The 16,442-nt window shown below is 40.6% G+C and overlaps 1 protein-coding gene across 3 annotated transcripts; it reads left to right on the top strand.

The window, feature by feature from the left end:
• The first annotated feature begins 1,964 nt into the window (after positions 1-1,964).
• On the top strand, positions 1,965-13,792 carry LOC139447876 (NFX1-type zinc finger-containing protein 1-like). 3 transcript variants are annotated; one of them, XM_071229356.1, is made up of 4 exons: positions 1,965-2,116; positions 7,236-7,301; positions 7,841-13,266; positions 13,494-13,792. In XM_071229356.1, exons 2-4 carry the CDS (start codon positions 7,258-7,260, stop codon positions 13,607-13,609), a joined length of 5,586 nt encoding a protein of 1,861 aa, XP_071085457.1. In that variant the 5' UTR covers positions 1,965-2,116; positions 7,236-7,257; the 3' UTR covers positions 13,610-13,792. The 3 variants fall into 3 exon arrangements, with proteins under 3 accessions (XP_071085457.1, XP_071085456.1, XP_071085455.1); XM_071229355.1 differs by lacking the exon at positions 1,965-2,116 and adding an exon at positions 5,794-5,869; XM_071229354.1 differs by lacking the exon at positions 1,965-2,116 and adding an exon at positions 5,806-5,865.
• Positions 13,793-16,442: the final 2,650 nt, after the last annotated feature.

The following is a 16,442-nucleotide window of genomic DNA, read 5'->3' as shown; positions in this document are numbered from 1 at the left end:
TACAGCCAACACCCTGTACCACCAAGCCGTATACAACCCACACCCTGTACCACCAAGCCGTATACAGCCCACACCCTGTACCATCCACCCGTATACAGCCCACACCCTGTACCAACCACCCGTATACAGCCAACACCCTGTACCACCCAGCCGTATACAGCCAACACCCTGTACCACCCACCCGTATACAGCCCACTCCCTCTACTACGAAGCCACCCGTCCGCATGCAATAGCCACAAATCCTGTGCACACTGTGACTCAACTGAGCGGCGATGTCATTCGGAGACTCTTTATATGTAGATAACACTGCTTGATATGTGTTTTTATTTAGAAAATAAAGTTTCTTAAGATGACTTTTTTTTGGGTTGTTATTCAATACAGTTTATTCACTTAATAATAGAGTTTACTTTAATAAAAACAAGAAAACAATACCAATTTCAATTGCGTGCTTTGGGCAGAACAATTACCTGCCCACTGCGTGAAATGAGCAAGCTGGTCAATTTGTGAAATATTTGGAGAATTATTTCTCATTCACAACTATTGCCCACTGCATGCAATGAGCAGATGATTGTGTGCACATTGGGTGCATTGGACAAGCTGTATTGCCCATTGCACGCAAATGGGCAGTTGCACAAATTGGGTGTAGCACATATATCATGTTGATTTCTTCAGAAATTACGCAGAGCACTTGCATATATTATGTTGATTATTTCAGTAATTACTTTTGGAATGTGTACATATCATGTTGATAACTTAATAAATTCGGCACGTCGCCATGAGCATGTTCGACGAAGCCCTTCATCCCTGTCCTGGAGATTCCACTGAACAAGGAAGGGAAAGAGCCTTGCACGTCCCTCTATCGCCGAGGAATGTAGAAATTGCCGCATTATCTCCCCTGCACCACTGCTGGCGTTTCAATCATCGTGCTGCCACTGAATGTGGTCTGTCCCACATTCCTGTGAGAGGGTCAGTCTGTCACAGCGGAGATATACAAACACATTTGCACCTTGTTGTTGATATCAAATACATTAAAACCCCGTGCATCACAGATTCTCATGCCAGGTGTTGTGTTGTGGTGTGTTGTGTTGTGTTGTGGTGTGGTGTGGTGTGGTTTGGTGTGTTTAGGTCTCGTGTTGTGTTGTGTAATGCATGGTGTGGTATGATGTGATGTGATGTGATGTGATGTGGTGTGGTGTGGTGTGGTGTGGTGTGTGGTGTGATGTGATGTGATGTGATGTGATGTGATGTGATATGGTGTTGTGTTGTGTTGTGTGGTGTGGTGTGGTGTGGTGTGTGGTGTGGTGTGATGTGATGTGATGTGATGTGTGGTGTGATGTGATGTGATGTGATGTGATGTGATATGGTGTTGTGTTGTGTTGTGTGGTGTGGTGTGGTGTGGTGTGTGGTGTGGTGTGGTGTGATGTGATGTGATGTGATGTGTGGTGTGGTGTGGTGTGGTGTGGTGTGATGTGATGTGATGTGATGTGATGTGGTGTGGTGTGGTGTGGTGTGGTGTGTGGTGTGTGTGGTATGGTGTGATGTTGTGTTGTGTTGTTTGATGTGTGGTGTAGTGCATTGTGGTGTGGTGTTGTTTGTTTGTTGTTTAACGCCGCACTCAGCAATATGACGGCGGTCTGTAAATAATCGAGTCTGAACCAGTGATTGACATCATGAGCATCGATCCACGCAATTGGGATGCGATGACATGCATCAACCAAGTCAGCGAACCTGACCACCCTGTCCCGTTAGTCGCCCCTCACGACAAGCATAGTCGCCTTTTACACGGCGAATATGGGTTGTTGAAGACCTATTCCACCCCGGATCTTCACGGGTCTCCTTGCAGGAACGTATCCTGACAGCCTAAGGTGATTCTGACATGACCTGGCATTACGGGTCGGAGATAGATGCATGCTGGGATATGACCCGGATGTGGAGTTATTGTGTCCGTCCCACGACCAAAGGCAGTGTGTATTGAATCGCTGTGTTTTCCTCGTATGCTGTGTTGGGTGTTAAACAAAAGGCACAACGTAAATGTAAGAGCTGAAGTCAGGAAAGGTGTGTTGTGCTGAGCTGTGTTGTGTTGTGTTAACAGAGTCTATGGCATACATGCAAAAAGGTATGTTCATATACGTCAATTATCTATCTGAATATATATTTACAATTGGCTCGCTTAACTTCCGGGTTTCTTTTCATATTAGATGATAAAAGTATTAAACAAACTTAATATTTGCCTTTACTAACATATGAACATCCACTAAAGTTGTCACTTTGCCGGTTAAAGCGAGTGTATAAAATACACATTCAAATCAAATCAAATACACGACAAATATGTCGCAATATCAGTGCACAGCGCAATGTAAGACACACCGTTGTTTAGGCAATCTAATCAAATTCGTATCTTTGACTCTCGGAGGAGATAACAAATCGGAACAAAAGCTGATTATAATGTGATGGTACAGTGAAGACAGGGGTAAGAAATGACCTGTCAAACACATGACACCTACCTTGTTTGAAATGTTGTATATTTGTGACGAAAAAAAGCAAATATTGATTGTTTTCAAAGACAACAACAAGTCAATCATCAACAGTTGTGCATTATGCGGTTTGATTTTAATTTTTACAAGCTTCAATTCAAATTATATTTTAAATATTAAACCATGTAGTTGTATTCTTCGAGTGCTGACTAAGGCAAGTACAGTTCCATTTTTATATGATATCGCTCACTTATAATTTCAATTGAAAATGAAACATGATAAAATCTACTAAGGAATAGTTTCTTTTGCTTCTCAGTCGTTCGGAGAGCGTCAGGTCGGGGGTTCGGTCGCGTCATACCAAAAGACGTTTTAAGATGGTATATGTTGTTACAAGGACTGGTCGGCACGGAGTCCGACGCTGTGTCTGAGTGGGGTATTTGTGTTAAACTGCGGCATGGTATCTCAGTGGGCTAGCACTTTTATATTGTCATAATTCCGGACTCTGCTTGTCAACTTGAAAGAGGAAAACCCGAAGTAATTCAGCTTTAAGACAAAGGAGAATGAAGAATGATGAACTCTTATTTCCGTATGGTGATATAAGATGTAAGCCTGATAAAATAGTTTTGAAAGTGGTCAAATAGGCATACATGCAATTAATTAATATCTGTGTGCAAACCAGCACTGTGTATACATGACACACAATTTAAATACACTCATACAGTTATATTCGCCGAGAATAGATGCAACCTTGTTGATGCGTCGGAAAACAATATTCACTCACTCATACAGTTAGGAGATACACCTCCCTACCCAAACACCGACGTAACAGTACATGGCACAACCAGCTGTTCTGTAACACATCTAAATAACACTTTTGACACCTAACGGCCAAAGTTTGTTTCCGTTAAGAAAGTAGGTAATGGATCGGATAGTTATTCAAACAATAAGGAGAACAACACTATTCATTACTAGATGTTTCCTTTGTTTGAAACCGGGGATTGACTATCTGAATTCACTTACTGAATTGTTAGTTCAGAAAAACAGATGCCAGTCATCGTACATATGTATTATTTACAGTCAAACACCGTTATATCGAACTTTGATGTGTCGATCTTACTCAGTGGGCTAGCAGTATAAAATTGGCACCAGTCCGGACTAGCATTTTTCAACATTTTAGATTATTTATACCCATATAAGTAAACATTGTTTTTTCTAATACTTACCGTTGAATGGTATAACAGTCATGCATAAATACTGCTGATTTATTATGCACGCGTTCAAATATCTCCTCACACATACTGTACATTACACACATTTAGTGACAAACATGTTTACTAATAGTTAGGTTAGGTTATCTTAAAACATGAATCATGACAGTAAAAAAGTATACGTTGGCAGACAGGGCGCAACCTGAAATTCACACCTGACTGCATGTCTACTGACATGGGAGGTCAATGGCGCGACATGCAATGTACAAGCAAGGTGATATTGACATGACACGTTCTGCCCACGCACGTAATGCGAGACAGCTGTACTATAGCAAACTGTTGAATTTACTGATAGTTTTGCTGCCGCTCAGGATAATATAATTCAGCACATCTAACACCGATTCAGCTACAGCTAGACACAGCTGATGTCCATTCTGCTACTGCTTTCGCGAGGGCTACCACTGCATTCACACCCGCCAGCCATCAATGAGTAATATTAGTATTCCTGGCAGTATATCCATTCCGTTACAGCAGTGATGTCTACACGCACTAAACTATTTTATTTCCTGCAATCTTATCATCCTGAAATAACAATGAAATAATGCATGCTCCATGAAAACATCATTTTTGCTTAACAGCTTTACTTATTGAGGTGCAAATGACTTTTGTGAACAGACCCGTGAAGATTCGGGGTAGAATAGGTCTTCAGCAACCCACGCTTACCGTAAAAGGCGATTATGCTTGTCTAGGCGACTAACGGGATCGGGTGGTCAGGTTCGCTGACGTGGTTGATACATGTCATCGTATCCCAATTGCGTGGATCGATGCTACTGATGTCAATCACTGGATTATCTGGTCCAGACTCGATTATTTAAAAACCGCCGTCATACAGCTTGAAAATTGCTGAGTGAGGCGTTAAACAAGAAACAAACAAACAAACAAACTTTTATGACCAAATCGAAACATGCAAAACATGTCCCATACACTGACTCTCATCGTCCGTGGGCTCCCAACGCCGAAGAACCCCCATAACCAACCTTGTTGCAAGAGCCCATTATTGAGGATCGGGTGGTTACAATGGCAGATTGTGTGTCATCATACCCGATCGTTGCTGATGTTATCGACCTCTGGATTGTCTTGTCCAGCCCGATTATTTATAGGCCCCCGCGATGCAAGTTGGCTAGCTGCAGCGTAAAACAACACTCACTCACATGATAAGACTTTGTGGAAGTCGAGTACAGATGAGGATGGGGATGAGTTATGGTGTCAGTGTCAAGCAGATGGTCTCGACTGTGTCCAAGATTTCAGTTATATCACTGCTTGTCGGATGTAAGCCTGAGATACAAGGGATCCTGTTAATTTTGAAGAAGAAACTTTTTTGGAAGGGGTCATATTGACATATATGCATTAAATCAATGTCGTGTTTTTGTCAAACTAACACAGTGTACATGAAACACAAAACAGTTAAATGCACTCTGTATACAAATAGCAGGCAACATTGATGATGCGGCGGAAAGCAATACTCACTCACTCTCACAGTTAGGAGGCGCCTACCTACCCTAACACTGTCGTAACAGTGCATTGCTCAAACCGGCTGTTCTGTAACACAAATAACAAAAATGTTTAAAATTTAACTGATTTGTGCAGCAAAGTAGACGACTTCGGCTACAGGAACAGTATCTGTGGAATTAAGATACTGACAAAGATATTTACTGACATCAATAAATCCTTCTTTTACAAAACAGCTACATGTGGTGAATGATAAATATGCTCAAGTTTGCCCTAAAATATTTATACTTGATCACACAGCTTTACACATATTTCTTGAAAATATATGGTCGTTTAAACATTTTAGGCTCTCGGGTTCATTGCAGTGGAGCTACACCAGTCGATGACTAACTAACCATTACAGCCAGTAGACACAGAACCTATACAAATAATATATACATAGAGACATGTCCCCACCACAACCACGTCAATGATCATAATGAAAACCCGATTAAAAAACCTATACAACTGCAAAGCAAAACCGAAAGTAGACGAATTTCCCACCATTGCTTTCAACATGACGTCAGACATATTCTGAGTAATATCGCCAGTTCTCGGAAACTGCAAACGTTATCGTGAAGGGAGAGCGGTCTGCTTGGCAGGTTCATTCTCTGCGATAAGATTAAACATTGCAGGTAGGTAAGTTCACGTGTCCACATAATACATGTACACTCTTTGTCTGAACGGTTCATTTCACCTTCATTTGTTTGATAGGGATTACTTAGAAGTCGACGGATGACAAGGTAGACACAATTTTATGGATAACAACTTCTTTAATACTGTAAAAAGCGACGTTTCGGTATAGATCCTTATACCGTTGTCAAGCAAGGCAAAATTGTGTCTACCTTGTCATTTCACATTAGCTTTGTTAGAATAGTATAGAGTATTACCTACTGTAAACTGAGTTAGTGGTGGTGCTACAATTCTGATTTTCAGCGGGGGCACGGGTGGCCCAGTCGTCTAAGGCGCCGCGATTCGCTGTGCAGAGTTGCGTCCCTTGGGCACGCCAGATACCTATGATTGTGGGTTCGAATCCCGGTTCGCCCCTATTATGTTTCTAGGTTTGTCAGCACCATACCCGTGCTCGTGGGTTTCACCGAAGTGGTAAACGTCTGAGACCTGCGTCACTTCGGGCTTTACTCCCACATTAAGCTGACACGCCGTGATATGAATGGATTGTTAAAAGCGGCGTTAAACCCAACTCACTCACTCACTCTGATTTTCAGCAATCCATTTATATATTCACCGCTAATTTGCTTTTCACGTCTAATGGAATCTGGCTATTCCTTCAATCGGGGACTCCTCAGTCAGTTTTCGTTCTGTTCATGATGCCTATTAATTATGTAGCACCATATAGTAAGGTGATCCGCGCGCTGTTGGTGTCGACCTAGCACTGTGCTGTGTTGTATGCATGTTACACTAACGCTTAGACTCTGTAAATATATAATATTGATAGCAACAAATAACTCCATTTAAATTGAAAAGGCGTCCCATTTTGTTGGAAAATCTAGACTGGCTTCACTTAGGGCTTTTGCATAACAGAAAGGGTTGGGCTGAAGGGGAAATAATGTGGTTCAGGGACTGTGAGACAGTCTATATGCATGCCAGCAGTTATGGTATATAGACTGCGTGTGTAGATAATAGACATGCATACATGGCGTTTCAAAACAGTGCTCGTTCTGTTCACTCACAATGCATTCTGTCCTTGTCTAGCAGATTGTCAAGGAGGCTGTTTACAAACACTGTACGTTATTTATACTGAATGCTCACATTGAACCTAATGAAACTAGAGCTGAGGCAACGTGATACTGATATGTGTTATTTCTGAACAAGGCCGATTATATAATAAACAGGTTGTAGTTATGAGCTTTATGCACACCCAATGCTGTTCCAATTAGTAGTTAAAATATTTTATTCTTTGCTGACAAATGATTGTTTACCTTGATGGGTTTCGTGAACTTCATTTGGATGTATTTAAAGAATGTAATTGCTTTTATTTTTTTAGAATGACTGGATAATCCAAAGCGATGTACAGGCGTTCCTCATCACCGGAGACTCTGTTTCCCTCAGAGTAAGTTTGTTTGTTTGTTTGTTTGTTTGTTGGTTGGTTTCTTGTTTAACGCCGCACTCAGCAGTATTCCAGCTTTATGACGGCGGTCTGTAAATAATCGAGTCTGGACAAGACAATCCAGTGATTAATATCACCACGCAATTGGGATACGATGACATGCATCAACCAAGTCAGCGAGCCTGACCATCGGATCCCGTTAGTCGCCTTTTACGACAAGCATAGTCGCCTTTTACGGCAAGCATGGGTTGCTGAAGACCTATTCTACCCCGGAATCTTCACGGGGAGTTCCGAGTAAGAGTCAATTCATCATTTTGTAAGCACTACAAGAGATTTAATAAAATCCTTTATTGTCGTTTATTGTCGTATTATAAACTTGACATAAAATGCTATTTCAAAAGGACCCTATCAACATGTAATATATTGTCATTTTAAGTGCTGAATGTTTATATGTAACGAAACTGATTGTCAAATGTATAAATTCAATTTAGATATATAGTGCCAAAATTGACTAATATATGATCTTTCAAACTCTCTGCTAGATGTTACGAGCATAGAGACAGCGTAGAACACAAACATCGGCACAGTCGGAGTGGAGGGTTAGCTCTAGGACGAGATGATGGCGGTGGATTCCAGGGAAGATCTCGGAAAGAAAGGGGAAGAGGGGAATTCAGAGCATGGGCGACAAACAGACCAATCACTGGTGAACAAAGAGCATGGAGAGGAGGAAGAGGTAGAGGTGGACACTATGACGACAGAGATAGAGGATACAACAGATGGGGTTTTGGAGGAAGAGGAACATATGTAGATAGAGGGAGAGGGCATCACAGAGAGGGTCATAGAGGACGAGGCAGAGGACGAGGAGGCGGTGGACGTGGCCTGAACTTGACCCAACTTGAAGAACTCAAGGAAAAGGACCCATCAATTATTGTAATGACACTTGGATTGGATCACGGAATTGGCAATTTCTTGAATCGACAATCCCTTAATCAACATGAAGTGTATACTGTTGCGAGTCTCATAGCAAAGGCTTGTCGTTGCACAACTGCCCCGGGAAGTTTCAACAGGATTCTACTGACTATTCAAGAGTCTAAGTTTTATGAACATGTTTCAAGTGTTTTGGAAAGCTTTGACCGGTTTTCGTTATGTGAAGCTGAAGGAAGAAACTTAATCAGAGACCTGACAATATTCATGAAAGAACTCTATGTTCGTCTACCTCATTCTGCCATGGAAATGAAGGTACTTGGTTTGGAAAGTCTCTTGACAACTGCCATTCACAAATTGCAAAGAACATCTGACATCATTGATCAGGACATTTTGTCAAACATCAAGGAACTCCAGGAACTGAAGATTACTGTGCTTGATCATGAAAGGACTAGGTGGACAGAGAGGGATGAACACAAAGAGGGAGTCCCGCCCGATGATTTCAGACATGTATCTATTTTCCCAAGTGCTGATGATATCCATCCCAATGAGAAACCATTCCTCAGAAAGAACAAATCTGTGGGTGGCTACAGGGATCTGGACCATTATCTGGATGTCCAATTCCGACTTCTGAGGGAGGATTTCATTTGTCCTTTGAGAGAAGGCATAGAAGCTTACCTTGTAGCAGAAGGTCCTGGTAAGCGTGGGCAGCGATTGAAGGATATCAGAGTATATCAAGATGTGCACATTGTCAGGACATTATGCTCAAACAATGGCCTACTTCACAGATTATCTTTTGATGTGAGCAATCTTCAACGTGTGAGGTGGGAAAATACGAAGAGACTCATTTATGGATCCTTAGTATGTCTTTCAAAGGATAATTTTGATACACTGCTGTTTGCCACCATTACAGAGCGAGATCCTATATTACTGAAAAAGGGGTATGTTGATGTACTTTTTGAAGAGTCTGAAGACCTTGACAAGAGACATTTTGACACAAATTTTGTCATGGTGGAAACGACAGCATTCTTTGAAGCTTATCGCCATGTGCTACGGGGATTACAGAAAATTCAGAAGGGAGAACTGCCTTTTGAAAGGTACATCGTTGCATGTAAAAATGATGTCAAGCCTCCAAGGTATCTCCAAGAAACATTAGAAATTGATGGAAGATCACCGAAGTTTGATTTGCGCCCACTGATAGATGACGACATTGAGTTGAGAGAAGATAAAAATCTTCTGACTCAACGACGTGAAGTTAGCTATTTCTTCAGTCTTGGTTCACAATGTGCAAAAAGGGTTCATGTCTTGGACAACATTGATTGGCCTTCTCCAGAGATACTCCATGTTGATAATTCACAGTTCCAAGCCCTGAAAACAGCTTTGACAAAGGAGTTTTCCATCATTCAAGGCCCACCTGGAACTGGAAAGACTTACGTTGGGTTGAAAATTGTCAAGGCTCTGCTTCATAATGACCAGATGTGGAAAAAGCAGCATCGTGCACCGATGTTGATCGTGTGTTACACAAATCATGCCTTGGACCAGTTCCTAGAGGGAATTATTGGTTTCTACAAGGGCAGTGTCATCAGAGTTGGCAGCAGAATTTCAAATGAGCAGCTTGAAAGATGCTCATTGCGAGCCCATAGACAAAGTGCCAGGAAGGACAGGGACAAAGATCGAGATATGAGAAATGTTGGTAAAAGGCGATGGGAGACAAAACACAGAATGCTTGACCTTCAATATCAAATTGAAGACACTGGAATGAAATTGGAAGATGCTGAAAAAACAGTTATGCATGAAGATGTATTGAAGCCATATATGCATAAAGGACATTATGACACTCTATTAGCAATGATGAAGAGATTGCATAGACAGCAACAATTTGAATGCCAAATGGATTTACCATTTCCCAGATCATTCATTGTAGAATGGCTTGGAGTGGGAAGCATGGAAGAGACAATTGAAACGTTTGGAGATGAGGGCCAAGGTGCATTTCAATTGGAAGAAGACGACAAAGAAGATATGGAGATCGATATTGAAGAAGAGGCGGAGGTGGTACAAGCACAGCGTAAAATTTACGACTTGGATACAGATGACATCTCCAATGAATTTGAAATGAAACAACAGCAGATCAAAGGCCTTCAGAATCAAAGGTATAAATATGTGGCTTTTGATGTTGCGACATTTGACACAAACCCAATGCTTGCATTGAACACTACAGGGTTTCAATTCACAAAAAAGGCAAGAAAAAACATTAAGCGAAGAATGCTGAAGCAGCTGAAATCCACACAGAGAATGCGTGACATGGCAGCATTACGTGTGAGAGACCCATGGAGGCTAAAAATGGAGGACAGATGGAAGCTTTACAGAAACTGGGTGTACAAATTTTGTGAAAAGTTGCAAAAGGATATACGCACAACAGAACAGAACTACAGAGAAGCTGTTGCCGAGTACAAAGAGCTGCAAGTGAATGAAGACATGCAGATATTACGAGAAGCTACAGTCATTGGCATGACAACTACAGCAGCAGCAAGGTATCAGCAGGCTCTTGCAGAGATTGGTCCACGTATCATCGTGGTAGAAGAAGCAGCTGAGGTTCTTGAAGGACACATCATCACCACTTTAAGCAAGAAGTGTGAACACCTGATACTCATTGGAGACCACAAACAACTGAAGCCAAACCCAACAGTCTATAAACTGGCAAAACAGTTTAATCTAGATTTGTCATTGTTTGAAAGAATGATTGATAATGGAATTCACTGTGACACTCTCGCCCTTCAGCACAGAATGAGGCCAGAAATATCCACAGTGATGCGTCACATATATCCAAAACTGCAGGATCACCCATCTGTGTTTGACTATGAGAAAGTGAAGGGGATTTCTGCCAACATGTTCTTCATAGAACACAGCAGCCAAGAGGAACACGATATGGATATGATGAGTCATTCTAATACATATGAGGCAACATACATAGTTGCTCTCTGCAGTTATCTCCTGAAACAAGGGTATGAAAAATCACAAATCACTGTCCTTACAACCTATTCAGGTCAACTGCTTAAATTGAAGAAAATGATGAAACCGGATTTCCAAGGAGTTAGGTTGACCGTCGTTGACAATTACCAAGGAGAAGAGAATGACATAATCCTGTTATCTCTTGTGAGAAGCAATGCTGAAGGAAGTGTTGGATTTCTGAAAATAGAGAACCGCATTTGTGTAGCTCTGTCACGAGCAAAGATTGGACTCTTTGTCATTGGCAACTTTGAGCTTCTTTCCCAGCAGAGTTTATTATGGATGGATATCTTGACAGACCTCAAGAAGAACAGTAAAGTGGGCCCAACCTTGAACCTTTATTGCCAGAACCACCCAACAGAAACAGGAATCAGTGTTCAAAGCCCAGATGATTTCAAGAAAGCCCCTGAAGGAGGTTGTCTGAAACCATGTGTATTCAGACTTGAATGTGGCCACGTGTGTGCTCTGCTTTGCCATCCTTATGACCCTCAACACAAGGACTATATTTGTAAGAAGCAATGTTCAAAACAATGCAGTAAAGGTCATCCGTGCTCTCGGTATTGCCATGAAGAATGTGGAAAATGCTATATACGTGTTGAAACAGTCATTCCAAAATGTCAACACAAACAGATGGTTCCTTGCTTCAAGGAACCCAGCGAATTTTCTTGCGAGGCCGAATGTATCAAACTTCTTGATTGTGGACACAAATGTGGAAACCCCTGTGGCATGAGTCATGGGTGCACAGCAAAGGTTAAGAAGACATTCAGATGTGGTCACATAGGAGATGTCCTTTGTGCAAGGAAGTCATCAGCACAGTGTGAAGCCAAATGTGATGAACTTCTGAAATGTGGGCATAAATGTGAAGGTGATTGTACAAGATGTCACGAGAGAAGGCTGCATGTACCATGTCGCAAGATATGTAAAGAGACTCTTATCTGTGGACATCCATGTGGATCTCGATGTTCCGATTGTCCTCAGTGCAGAACAGCATGTGCAAACCGCTGTCAACACACCAAGTGCCGCAAATATTGCAATGAGACGTGTGATCCATGCAGTGAACCTTGTGGATGGCAATGTGAGCATCACAGATGTACACTGCCGTGCAGTGAGCCCTGTGACAGACCACCCTGCAATGAGCCATGTAAGAAGAAACTACCTTGTAAACACCCATGCATTGGCCTTTGTGGTGAACCATGCCCCAAGCAATGCGGAATTTGCAACGAAGTTGAAGTCAATCAAATAAATCCAAAACCGGGTGCAAGATTTGTTTTCCTTGAGGACTGTGGCCACATTGAAGAAGTGTCAAAACTAGACCACTACATGAAATCAAAGTCAGAGGAGATCAAACTGAAGGCCTGTCCACACTGTAAGACAGTGATCAGGCACAATGTGAGGTATGGCACAATGGTCAAGAAGACTTTGAAGAATATTGAATCTGTTAAAAAGCTCTGTAATGAGAAGAAAGACACGGTTCCAGACATGAAAAACAGTCTTACGATGGCAGTGATGGATGAGGAAGGAAACGAAGAACATGATGTGAAAACAATGATGCTCCGTCAAGCATACACGAACTCAGTGGCGGGACTCTCTGCGTTGGAAAACCAGTTTTGCTTTGTGGATGCACTGAAAAAGATTATTGACAAATATCAAATGATACCAGTTATGACTGATCATGAATCAAGCTCAAAAGAGGCAAATATGTTCTACAAATGGCTGAGAACACCAAGACAAGTCTTCAGCAAACAAGAACAATATGATGCTGAGAATGAACTCCTCAGGCACAAAGCAATTTTGTTATATCTTGACTGCGTTCACGAAAGACAGACGGCACTGATGCAAGTCTATATGCCGAAACTGAAAGACATTCTGTTGTCAGGAAAGCCATACACAAAAGAGAAGCAGGACCACGTAAAACTGTTATTTCAAAGACTGAGAGAAATCATCCCAAGTAGTGAAGTAGAAGAGATTGAAAAGGCAACGTTGAAGCTTGTATGCAATGTAGGAGCTGCGTCTGGGAAGTGGTTTTCCTGCTTGAGAGGTGTGTATTTGACCATCTTTATCGATTTACACCCACTCACTGAGACACAATTTGTCAACAAATTGCACTTTTTATCCTTTGTATATAAATTATCAAGAGTACAGTTTCACATTCTAAGAATTTCATATGTATCCAATTTTATAAAGGAAACCCGATTCATATCACTGCATTACAATCACATAGGCATTATGATGATTATTTGTTATTTTTGTTATATATTTTTTCAGGTCATGTGTATTCAACTGGAGATGTACAACCGTTTACAACATGTCCAAAATGCAAGGCCAGGGATGCCAAGATACAACGACGAAGGCTTCTGTTGTCTAAACTGGGAAGACAATAAACATCAAGACTGTTCTCTATGTACATGCCTTTCGCCGATGGTGCATCTCAATACATGTATTGGGTAGTGACAAGTCTGACAAGTCTGACTATTGGAGAGTGCCATGGGAAAGACTGGAGAAGACTCTTTGCCGTGCTCCAATGTTATATATGTACAATGCCTTAACGTGTATGTATGCATGAATGTGTGTGTGTGTGGGGGGGGGGGGGGGGGGGGGGGGTTTGCCTGCGGTGGCCTGCGTGCGTGCGTATTTATGTATTGAACCCATCTGAAATATTATATGTTTCACACCGTTGATGGTGTATCTTGCGCCCCTTTGGACTCTCCATAAGGTGTTACTAGTAAGCAGATATTTGCCAATATCTATGCATAAAATAGGTCGTGTAAAATTTGCAATCACTCATTTGAACGAAGAGTCAAGTAGGCAGTTGCTATCATTAAAATGTTACTTCTGTACTTACAGACATATATTTCAGTTGCTACAATAACAAGCCTTCAGCAATGAGAATGTTATTGCCTAACTGCTAAATTGTAGATTTAATTTTTCTAATTTACTGGTATCTACAATGAGTAAGTTGCATGAAAATCATTGTCATGTAGAAACAAGTATTCAGTGTCGTTGAATTTGAACTTTCTTCAAAACGTGTGCAGCTTCTCTTTTCTTTAAATTATGACTTTTAGGATTGCTCGTGATCAAACACTGTATATTTTGTATTATTGATATGTTTATGTTTTTTTAATGTGATATGTACACTTAACATCATGTTTAAATTCAAGCATAAAAAAGGTAGATTTGTTGGAAATTAGAACTATTAACATATTTTTTTATGAACATTGTTCACCTTCAAATTTTTTACTTTTCCCTGTTCATATTTAATACATATTCATGATATTTAACACGAAATTCATCCTTAATCCCCCCTAATTAGCAGTTTCTACAAATACTCACCCCAACTTCTCTATTATCATATCTACGTCTGAGATTTGTATTGAAATTTTCTAACAACACTCTGAATGTACATGGAGCTCTGATAAGCGATTTATCATTTAACATACTTATACTTTGTAGTGTAATTGTAATGGCTAAGGAAATATGAAGAAGGTTTGATTAAATAGTCTACGAACTATGTTTTATCCCTACGTCTTGTGGGCCCGTGAAGATCTGGGGTAGAATAGGTCTTCAGCAACCCATGCTTGTCGTAAAAGGCGACTACGCTTGTTGTAAAAGGCGACTAACGGGATCGGGTGGTCAGGCTATCTGACTTGGTTGATGCAAGTCATCGGTCCCAACTGCGTGAATCGATGCTCATGTTGTCAATCACTGGATTGTCTGGTCCAGACTCGATTATTTACAGACCGCCGTCATATAGCTGGAATATTGCTGACAGCGGCGTTAAACAACAAACCAAAACCAAAAAAAACCCTACGTCTTGTAAACTCGACACAAATGAATAGCCCCATAAAATATCCACATATGAATAACCCCTTTGTGTCGCAGAGCACCGAGTATAGACAGCGATCAGAATTACAGTTCTACACACACCACAACAAAGATAATGAGCTTGTGTTGAACTATGGGATATTTGTCTTAAGACATATTGATTTAACGGGTTTCACAAAGTGATAAGATATCCAATCTCTTACCCTTCTGATTTATTCATCCATATTTACAGCTGTACTTGCACAGTCAGTTTCATAGGTTTATCATGTCGTCAATAGTTATATATGTTCATTCACTATTACTGAAACTGAAGTTATCCAATTGGTTGTCAATATATCCATAATGCTTTTTCACCTTGGCCACTTATTTTCAATGAAGAGGCATGCCGTTACTTTTTGGACTGCGCTTATTCAATTGTAGGTTGATGCCAAATTTGATTTCCTTCACAAACATGACATGTACATAAGGTTCGAAATGCGTAATCCAAATCTGAAACGTGAAATTGTGTTTCAAAGTACGGATTGTTGTATTGACTATATAAGGTAGTTAACACTATCGTTCTCACAGACATTCCATTGATGATGAAGTGCAAACAATATAAATTTAGAACTTAAATACTTTGTATTATGAAGCTAAAGATTACAATCATGAGACTAGCATGAATTTACAATATCTAGGATCATTCATTTAGATCTTTCTTGCAACAGGGAAGGGATGTGCTGTGTGATAGTAAACCTTAAAACAAACCTTCTCTGTTTGGAGCATATGGAAACATAATGATAATCTTGTAACTTTGCAACTTGAATTGTTGCATATATTAAGAAAATGTTGCTGAACAATGTTCTTTGTATATTTAGACAGAAGAAACTCAATCTGGAACATTACACATGTTCATTGTTTTAAAGTTAAGCTTTACCATAAAATCCACTTTAGTTGAACCTGCACCTATATATTCAAATAGGATAGTATGTTATGTACATGTAGTTCTACAGAATCTGACACATCGTATTAGATGCCATGTCTATATATTACATGATTATAAATGATTGCGTTAACCATAATCTTAATCAATATGTATATCTTGCAACCAAAGTTCTGGTTTTGATACTGTGTTGTTTATGCCCAAAATAAAATTAAGACAAACGCATTCATTGAAAAGTTGAGTTGTTTCTTAAAACGGATCTACTAGCAGACCTAGCCCCTCCCCTCCCCCATGCCCTTTCTAAGAGGCGACTAACGGAATCGGGTGGTAAGGCATCGTATCCAAATTGGGTAGATCGATGTCATGATATCAATCACTGGATTGTCAGGTCCAAACTAGATTAGTTACAGACCGCCGTTATATAGCTGGAATATTGCTTAGTGTGGCGTTCAACAACAAACAAACAGACC

Source organism: Haliotis cracherodii, unplaced genomic scaffold (genome assembly GCF_022045235.1).
Source record: "Haliotis cracherodii isolate W230 unplaced genomic scaffold, xgHalCrac1.p SCAF_7, whole genome shotgun sequence".
Taxonomy (NCBI): Eukaryota; Metazoa; Mollusca; class Gastropoda; order Lepetellida; family Haliotidae; genus Haliotis; species Haliotis cracherodii.
The sequence above is the reverse complement of the archived record's forward strand: the minus strand, read 5'-3'. Positions and strand labels throughout refer to the sequence as shown.